Source organism: Haliotis rufescens, unplaced genomic scaffold, assembly GCF_023055435.1.
Source record: "Haliotis rufescens isolate VD_foot unplaced genomic scaffold, xgHalRufe1.0.p SCAF_10, whole genome shotgun sequence".
Taxonomy (NCBI): domain Eukaryota; kingdom Metazoa; phylum Mollusca; class Gastropoda; order Lepetellida; family Haliotidae; genus Haliotis; species Haliotis rufescens.
The window spans coordinates 35,556,287-35,566,178 of NW_025963780.1; the positions used below are offsets into that span (position 1 = coordinate 35,556,287).

At 42.9% G+C, this 9,892-nt stretch overlaps 1 protein-coding gene across 1 annotated transcript; it reads left to right on the top strand.

Annotated features, from left to right (window-relative positions):
• The first annotated feature begins 1,113 nt into the window (after positions 1–1,113).
• On the top strand, positions 1,114–5,919 carry LOC124131144 (tenascin-R-like). The gene is made up of 3 exons (XM_046494239.2): positions 1,114–1,635; positions 2,614–2,797; positions 4,790–5,919. Exons 1-3 carry the CDS (start codon positions 1,303–1,305, stop codon positions 5,407–5,409), a joined length of 1,137 nt encoding a protein of 378 aa, XP_046350195.2. The 5' UTR covers positions 1,114–1,302; the 3' UTR covers positions 5,410–5,919.
• Positions 5,920–9,892: the final 3,973 nt, after the last annotated feature.

A 9,892-nucleotide genomic window follows, 5' to 3' on the forward strand; every position in this document is an offset into this window, starting at 1 on the left:
CCCTGTTCAATTGACGTCGATGCCAGGCTATCAAAAACTATTCACTTTAATACCGTTCATTGTGCTGCTGCACGTGCAGTACGTGCAGCTCTGACCCCCTTTTGCTAACGCACTGGGTGCGTTTTTCCGAATCGTACGTGTTTCCCGACTAATGGTTTGCATGTCCTTGTGATCAGTTTGATCCGGGAAATTTGTTTGTGACACTACAACACATCAAACCTCTTCATTTTGCACCTCTTGGTCCTCTAATTTTGTTTTTATGGCCAAAATTATCCGTTTCGCGTTTCATTTTTTGAAGAGTATATTTATTTTTTATCAACAAATACCGGTCACGATAACCGTGTACTTACCGTTAGCACTATTGTGTAAAACCCACTGTCCAATAGATAGATGAAATACTTTACCATTTTCAGTACCGACGGAACCTCTTGAAAGTGTCTGCAATCCATACTATCAAACGCAGTCCACAAACAGTATATTTGTGGCACAACATAAATATCAAGCATTGTGGACGAGAAAAGGTTTCATGTTTGACAACATAAACCAGCAATGCCCGTATATACATAACCGAGTGAATGTGTAGAACAGCGGAAACTGATAGGGATGCATCAAGTGGGATGGGATGTCATGTATACACCAACACACAGCGTCCTCAATGACATCCGTCTGGCATTATTCCTTATAAGAAAAGACATTTTAGTCAGTAGGTTAACTCTTCAATGCCCATTGTCGGAAACGTCGATATGGTGAAAAGCGGTCCCGGATGAAGCCGATCAATGACGACACCAAACTCAAATCTTATTTGACAACTGAAACCAGACCATCCTGATATTTGATCTTATTCTCTACACTGGTCAATCAACAAACAATGAAGCTATCGAAAACTGTGCTCACGCAGATCTAAGAAACCTAAACTGTTAAGTTGATCAAGTTGAGGCAGGTAGATATTCTTGATATGGGCTCGGTATCGTCCAACTGATGCCCTTAACAAGGATACATATCGTTATTGTCTGATTTGGTGTGAGATCACCGAGCTGTCAGTTTGTCCTAGATGTCGAAGGAATTGGGGCGTTGCTCAGTTCACATTGGCTCGTGTCTGCAGACATTCTTAACTCTGTGACAGCGCATGTTTGATTAAGTTGTATTGCTATTGGTGTATCCTGACAAATGTAATTCTGGCAATCTGGTGAGCCTTTGGTTTTCGTCTGAAATACCCGAGATTAAAGACTTTTGGTGTTGATTCCATCAGCCACAATCAGGTGGTGGAATAAAGAAGTACGAATTGATTCTACAGTTCAAGACATGTTTGCGGCACCACTTTGCGGTCTGTTAATGGCTCTCCTGCTGGCGGCGCCGATATCTGCTAACCTGTCCGCCATATCTTTGACCAGCACAACTGACAACCTTGACCTCGCCTTTGCCTGGAAAGTCATGGAGGCTCACACGCTTTCATCCAGAGTGCTCTGCGCATCAATGTGTGAGCGAAAAGCTTGGTGTGTGGCAGTCGCTCTCTGCCAACAGAGTAGCACCCCTTTGATGGCCTGTGGCCTTGTCACCGTCAACGTCACACTCAACGTCATGCACAGTGATGATTTGTCACACTGTCGCGTTCATTACTCCAAGAAACGTCTCGAGGTAATCTTTCTAATATTACAAGTATTGCCACTGTTTTATGTCTGTAATCGACATTATCTTTTGTTAGAAGGTTACTGGAAAAGTCTCGAGGTAACCTTTCATATATTCTAGTATTGCCATTGTTTTATGTCTAGCATCATTATTTATTATAGATCCACCCCAGCCTTCAGCAGACCGCCTCCGTGGTCTAGTGGTAGAGCGTCCGCCCGGAGAGCGGAAGGTCCGGGATTCGATCCCCGGCCGCGTCATACCAAAAGACGTTAAAAGATGGTACTTGTTGTTACCCTGTCTGGCACTCGGCATTAAGGGGCTAAAACAAGGACTGTTCGGCTCGGAGTCAGTATACTGTGTCTGAGTGGGGTATTCATGTTAAACTGCGGCATGGTATCTCAGTGGGATAGCACTATAAATCGGCATCAGTCCGGACTAGTACAAGCAGCCACACAAACACACACACGTGCATGCACGTCGCTATATAAGTGCAATAATCTTGGACGCGACGTTAAACCCCATTTCACCTCACCTCACCAGCTTTCAGCAAGGCCGTTTAAGGTGCCACATTTAGATTTGAAGAGTTGCGTGCCTTATGTGTACCAGAATAACACGACTGCGCGTTCGAATCCCAGATTGGCCCTCATTATAACAATGAGCTTGTTAACACCTTTCGTTGGTTTCATCAAAGTTGAATATCCCTATGAAGATCTGGGCTCGAATTGGTCTTTAGCAACCCACTCTTGTCGAAATGGGCACTGACTTGGTTCATGCATGTCATCGTATACCAATTGAGTAGATCGATGATTTTGATGTCAATCACTTTAGCATCTGGCCCAGGCTCGATTATTTAAAGACCGACGTCATGCAGCTGGAATATTGCTGAGTGCGGCGTTAAACAACAGACAAAACAAAACAAAAACAACAACAAATTTGTCTCCTATTATTTACTCACTCACATGTTTCTTTGTTTCTTTGTGGTTTCAGAATCTGGTGTCTTGTGGGGCCAGTCACTCCCCCGACCTTGCTTTGAGCCCGTGCAGCACGACAACCACAACTACCACTACGCCATCACCAGCGTCGGGCACAACGGAGTGTGTGACTGATCTGGGCGGTGGATGTGACTGCCCCGCGGGTGCAACCAACATCAACTGCACTACTTTCATCTCAGGTATAACACAACACAGTGTATTCCTTTAAACCATGATATGTTTGTCTTTGTCGGTGCACTTACCAACAGAATTAGGATATGTCTCCATTTAAATGTAATTAAATGTAATATGTCCACAGATATGAAAATGTTGAAACAATGAATTACGTATAAAACGCTCGGGTCCAAATTATACTAAGGCATATATCATCGAGTTCATGGTATCACTGCGAGTTTAAAGGTTATAAAACGCATTTTCCATGAAATAGTTTTTTTAACTATGAAACCATGAAACAGTTGTATCTATATCTTACGAAAGCCTAATGGTGCCACTTTGGGAGCATAGATTTATTTATTTTAAACGAAATTTCTCGCTTTATCAATTATTTGTGTATTTTTTTCTAAATTTCGGGGTTTATTTCGTTTCTTTTCTCGTAATTTCTATTATTTTCTCGTTATTTCAAGTTTACTTTGAAAAATCGAAATTAAGAAGAAATATTTAAGGTAACGAGATTTCGAGAAAGATGTTCAAGTAACGAAAAAAATAATCGAATTAACGAGAAAAAAAATCGAAACATAATATATTTGAAATAACGAGAAAATTTCCGAAATTACGAGAAAGTATAAAAAGTACCGAGATAAAAAAAATCAGATTCTCTCGTGAAATAACGAAAGATCGATCGAGGCTACTAGAAAAAAAATCGAAATTAACGCCCGGAAATCTGAAATGTTTATCGACATTTTAAATATAAAGGTTATCCGTGCTTCCGTGATAACTGAACACGCCTGTTGTGATACATATGGGTCAAACCCAATAATCAAATTAACGTGGTATTCATTTCAATCTTTTTTCTTTTCTTATTTTAGAATGCTCTAGTGCAGGTAACCGTCTGATTTTGTTGACATGCGGTCACCATGTTGGAACTATATTTTCAAACAGTTGTGGTGTACAATTTTTAAAAAATATATTTAGGATTAAAAATTGTAAATAAGTAACGAGGTATATATATGACTAACGAAAATTAAGCACAGATGAGCAGGTAACACGCAAAAAATGTGCATCCGCAAACGTGTTTCGCCGGAAGCCTGTTTACTGTGTAGGGATAAGATGCCCCGTTTCCTCCACTGACAACCGAGTCTTTTTAGCGGTTACAGGATGGAGCGAGGTTGGCGCCGCGCCGAACTGAAAACGGCTCCTGGTTCACGAGTACTCATGAATGACAGAGTATTAAATAATTTGTTGCTTGATCCTGCGACAGAAACGTGTGGTAGGAAAGGTGGATCATAGGAAGAAACAAGGAAGGCATAAGCTAGGCCAGTGACGCGATGAGGGTGTGTCGTGTCGGCTTTTGAACCATTTCTCGGCAAATGTATGGAGTGAAAATGGCTATAGCCAATACATTCAAAACTAAACCTCTTCATCTTAAAACTCCAATATGATTGATATATATATCGTTAGTATCTCATGGACAGTGTTTAAACTCGTTTTTTAACTTTTTAATTTCTTATCAAATCAAATTTTAGTCTTTTTCACGTCACCCCACATTTTCAAACGTGAGTTTCTCAAAATCAGGTTTGTGTGGGTTATCACTATTTTCCCCGAGGTATTGAATTAAGTGAGTGAGTGAGTGAGTATGGTTTTACGCCGCTTTTAGCAATATTCCAGCAATATCACGGCGGGGGACACCAGAAATGGGCTTCACACATTGTACCCATGTCGGGAATCGAACCCGGGTCTTCGGCGTGACGAGCGAACGCTTTAACCACTAGGCTACCCGACCGCCCCTTGAATTAAGTGAAGGAATGCATAACATTATGACGTCATCATCCCTGTTCAGTCCTGCCAACGGACGTTTTACGGTGACGGTGACTGGCCAACCCATTCGTGACCAACTCGTGTCATTCCGGGACAAGCCGAGTCTTCTTGCAGGTTACGGAAAGGAGCGAGTGGTGACGAATGTGGCCAACCATATTGCTCGATGTTTTGACAAGTAGACGGCACTATGTTTCCAGATTGTCCTTCTCATTGGCGCACATGGAACACGGGCGGCGTTTACACCTTGCAAGTAGCGGACTACCCTACGCCATTCCAAGTGTACTGCGACGGGAGTGCCATCACCATTCAAAGAAGGAAAGACTGTGGCGACGAATTCTTCTTCAGAGATTGGCAAGCGTACAGGGATGGCTTCGGTGACATCAACAGCGAATGTTTCTGGCTTGGAAACAAGAAGATTAAGGCTATAACGGACCAAGGTGAATATACGCTTTACGTGAAACCACGCCAAAGGTCATATGTTTCCAAATATAAGAACTTCCGGCTGAGTTCGGAAGAAGAAGGTTACGCAATGGAATATAGTGCCTTTAGTTCCAGTGGGTGGATGAAGGCTGACTATAAGGACGGATTTGGCGGTGGTCCATCCAATACAAGGCTCCAAGGTATGAAGTTCTATACGCATGACAAGGACAACACCGCCGGATGTGCCTCGAACCGGAAGTCAGGTTGGTGGTACAACACCGAATGCGCATTCGGTGATCTGAATCAGGATGAGGCCGCAGAGTGGCCAGACAGTGAGAGCGGTGAACTTACTGAATACGACGATGTCTTAATGAAATTGTATGATTATCATTATTGATGAAGTAGTACACCGACCTCCATTTCAGTTTGGATGCCACCTGGTTCGTTGTAGTGTTGTCGGGACACGTGATGTGAAAACGAAATAGAACGTTGTAGCTCTAACAGTACGGGTATCAACTGCGATAAAAATGTATTCCCGTATCTCGTTGTAGTGTTGTCGGGACACGTGATGTGAAAACGAAATAGAACGTTGTAGCTCTAACAGTACGGGTATCAACTGCGATAAAAATGTATTCCCGTATCTCTGTCATAGTGACTACAATTATGACAGTGTCTATCAACACATGGTGACACTCACGCATCTCAACTGAGAGTTCGTCTTTGTTTTCTGCCTTGGTTCGTGTTATCTGTGAATTTGTTGCAATTGCACTGTCCATTTTACCCATACACCCAACTCACTCACTCTTGATATCTATTGCCTCGTTGTGATCATGAGTTAAACCAAGTCCCCAGCTCGCTATGCTTGACGCAAGAGGTAACTACCCAAGCATCCCTACATGTGAATCTCTGTCTCCATCCGTAATGTTTTACGTGTACATGTAAACCTATGTGTAATAAAGCTCGGTTACTTGGTTGAGTGTATTTGTGAATTTTATGTGTGGCTGCTTGTACTAGTCCGAACTTATGCTGACGCTGAGCCAACTAATCCTTGTTCTATCTCCTTAATGCCGAGCACCAGGCAGGGTAACAACAAATACTATCGTTTTGGTATGACGCGCCAGGGGATCGACCTTCATCTCTCCAGGCAAATGTTTCTCCATCCGCTAGACCAGGCCATTATTTACAGACCGCAGTAATATATCTGAAATATATACCTATGCTCATTATTATTGTTACCCCCAAGACATATTCGTCTAGTACTGGTATGACAATAAATTATGAGCTTGGGTAGATAACCATGGGTTCCTTGACAATAACATTGCATAACGCACGTGAATATTTAGTGTTGTTTGACAACGGTTCTTTATTAGATGACAAACCTTCCCATATTTTTTATAATTGATTTTTAATCTCCAAAAACAATACAGCCCTACAGCGAAAGCATATGCCAAGTATGTTTTAACAACCCAACATCATCCTACAGCTTTTCCTTTAGCGGAAAAGACTCTGGGCAATAAAGGGCAGTCAGAAAATATCTCCGCGTATCAGCTTGATGTTTGGTGGGTGGGTCTTTGCTGTCCAACTTTGGAGAACGCACGACCACGGATATGGTGCTGACAATACCTAGATACTAGGTTTCGATCATGGGATTGATTCTGTGAGTGAGTGAGTGAGTGAGTGAGTGAGTGAGTGAGTTGTGTTTAACGCCGCTTTTAACAGTATTACAGTTATATCGCGGCGTGTCAGCTTAATGTGATGCAGGTCTTAGACGTTTACCACTTCGGTGAAACCCACGAGCACGGGTATGGTGCTGACAAACCTAGAAACATAATCGGGGCGAACCTGGATTCGAACCCACAATCATAGGTTTCTGGTGTGCCCAAGGGACGCAACTCTGGACAGCGAATCGCGGCGCCTTAGACGACTGGGCCACCCGTGCCCCCGATTGATTCTGTGATGGAGGCCTTGTCACTTTGGAGAATCTCATGGACGAGACACATCTGAGACATGACCCTGCCACAGCACAGAGCCTAAAGTAGCCTGGACTATAACCATAGGACTAAAAGGGGAACCAGAAGAACAGGAGATGGCACAGAACAACTTTAGCGAGATTATAATAATAATAATGTCCTTGAGTCGTCCTACGTACGTGACCCAAGGTCAGGGTGAAGGTCACACTGCGGCTCGCCCTTGAATGCGTTCAACAATAGCTCAAGGGTTGGAAATAGCTTTCCTTCAAATTGACGATCCACGCCATCTGGGTACAATAACATACAATCAGCCAGATCATATATTGCGACCATCTGGTCCTGATGTTAGTGGCCTCGTTCGACAGGTAAGTGATCATCAATGAGCTGTTGGGTTTCTTTCCTAACTTTAAGGGAGGTGAAGTAGCCTTGCGGTTGAAGCGTTCCCGTTGAAGGCCCGGCTTTCATTCCCACATGGGTACAATTTGTGAAGCTTATTTCTGATGTCCCCCGCCGTGTTTTTCCTGGAATATTGCTAAAAGCGGCATGAACCCGTACTCACTCACAATTATTCATTCGGTCATTTACAGTAAACTACGTTTATAACGAACACGCTTATAAAGAACTGACCGATATAACGAACTCATTTTTTACTCCCGACCATTTGTTGTATATATACTGTATGTATGCTTATAACGAACTACGATTATTACGAACTAAAATTAGTGGTCCCCTCGAGTTCGTTAGAACCGTAGTTTACTGCATTTGTATTGATAACAGTGTGACTCTTATGAAGCGTTTAGATGTATAAGAATGTTTGCAAAATACATTGCCTGTACAAAAATATATTTACAACTAACACATGGGACAAGTGCTGGTTATCGCTCTGAATATCCATGTTGATATTGGCAACCCTCAAACTGATCATCAATCTGTGTCAATCATTCTATTTACATTGGCGAAATAATCTGCTCAAGCAGATGGAGTCCAGTTTGTTAATAAACCTGATCAGAACCGTTAACTAATAATCCTTAGGCCCGATAGCTGTGATAAAGAGAATACAGTTGGTTGGCTGGTTGGTTTGTTGTTTAACGCCGCACTCAGCAATATTACAGCTATATGACGGAGGTCTGTAAAAAAAAGTTATTTTTTTATTGAAACAAACAGTTTTCGGTTTAGAATTAGAATACGCAATACAACGGGTCGGATAGATGGCAGTGGTAACACGTAACAGGATCCAGAATTAAGTCAGTGCACTGTCAAATGTTTCCCAACGTGCCAGTCTCTGTCCTTGAATCAAGAATAGTATTCGAAGTTGACAGGAATTCATTTCGCACTTAGCCAGTATATTAGACGCAAATCAGGCCGTACAGGGTCTCAAATCGCTTTCGTGTCGCTCTGATATAGATGAGTTGGTTGGTTGGTTTGTTGTTTAACGCCGCACTCAACAATATTCCAGCTATATGACGGCGGTCTGTAAATAATCGAGTCTGGACCAGACAATCCAGTGATTGATATCATAAGCATCGATCCACGCAATTGGGACCGATGACATGCATCTACCAAGTCAGCGAGCCTGACCACCCGATCCCGTTAGTCGCCTCCTACGACAAGCATAGTCGCCTTTTACGGCAAGCATGGGTTGCTGAAGACCTATTTTACTCCGGATCTTCACGGGTCGTTAGGGATCATGAATATTTTTTGAATAGTTTTATGAAATTGTGTGTTCTTTCTACACTACAAAACCAAATCCCCAAAAATACTTATGATCCCTACTTTTAGTGTTCAGTATTTTGAACCTTTGCGTTCTCTTGTGTCTGGTGTCTAGTGTCTTGATTATTATATACAGATTGAATCTTTTTTAAATGCAGCAAAGAGGGTTGGGGTGACCCTGGCACAGTCAGACTTGTTAGGCTCATCATCAGCTCAGGGCCCTTGTCCCCTCTACACGCAGTCCAGACAGCGAACTGGACTTCTCCCAGGAAGCGCTGCCTAGTCCAACCCACCCAGAAATTTTCGGAGAATGTGAAGACTCCCCACCACTGCAGCCTTCTGCATCATCCAGATTGTCAGAAGGGCCGTATTCCTGGCACCCACCCGGGTACTCTCCAAAAGTCAGACAACAGATTGGGAGGTACCAAACCTAAGGCACCGAGAACAATGGGGAGTCGGACAACTTGGTACTTGGGATGCAAGCGTGATATTTCGAAAGCGAGGTCCGCATATTTGTCATGTATTTCATGAATCTTATGAATCACATTAGTGTCAAAAGGGACAGAAAATTCAATGATATAAAAAATTTCATTGTACTTATCAAAACGAACACGATCATGTTTGTTGGCCTGGATAGGTCTGAGGCTGTATACGGGCCTATTCCAAAGGATGTTGTTTTTATCACTTTCCATGACACACTCTGCATACTCTGGGTCGTACTATGGATGGACCTCTGTGTCAAAACCAGACGCATGGCGAAGACGGTTATAAAAAGGATCGAGCCACTCCATCATGTCATACTGTGTTTGTGCCAAAGCTGGGCATCCACTGACAATATGTTGGACAATCTCTTTAAATTCATTGTATAATCTACATTTCATATTTACATTTTGATGCAAAATCACACATTGACGGTTTCGAGTGCGAAGTGACTGGTCTTGAGCACCAAAAAGAGAGCCTACTGTTTTCCGGCCAAGCGAAGGACTCTGCAGTGTTGCTGATACTCTCAACACACTGCACATAAACTCGATGCAGTGGTCGTTCAGATAGCCTCTCCATGAAAAAACTGAGCCTCGGCCGATACGATATGGCACTTCGCTTGGTTGACACTCGTTTCTGTACCACCAGCAGTACAGAACCACCAAAGTGAAAACGTCTGCATCCCTTCGGACCTTCCTCTCAGACGTCACCACTTTGGTG

What these genes read in the sequence shown, in the direction of transcription:
- LOC124131144 (XM_046494239.2), top strand. Translation starts at nt 1,303, where the DNA reads ATGTTTGCGGCACCACTTTGCGGTCTGTTAATGGCTCTCCTGCTGGCG. An exon ending in ACTCCAAGAAACGTCTCGAG is followed by an intron (nt 1,636 to 2,613) that starts GTAATCTTTCTA and finishes TTGTGGTTTCAG; the next exon opens with AATCTGGTGTCTTGTGGGGC. An exon ending in CTGCACTACTTTCATCTCAG is followed by an intron (nt 2,798 to 4,789) that starts GTATAACACAAC and finishes CTATGTTTCCAG; the next exon opens with ATTGTCCTTCTCATTGGCGC.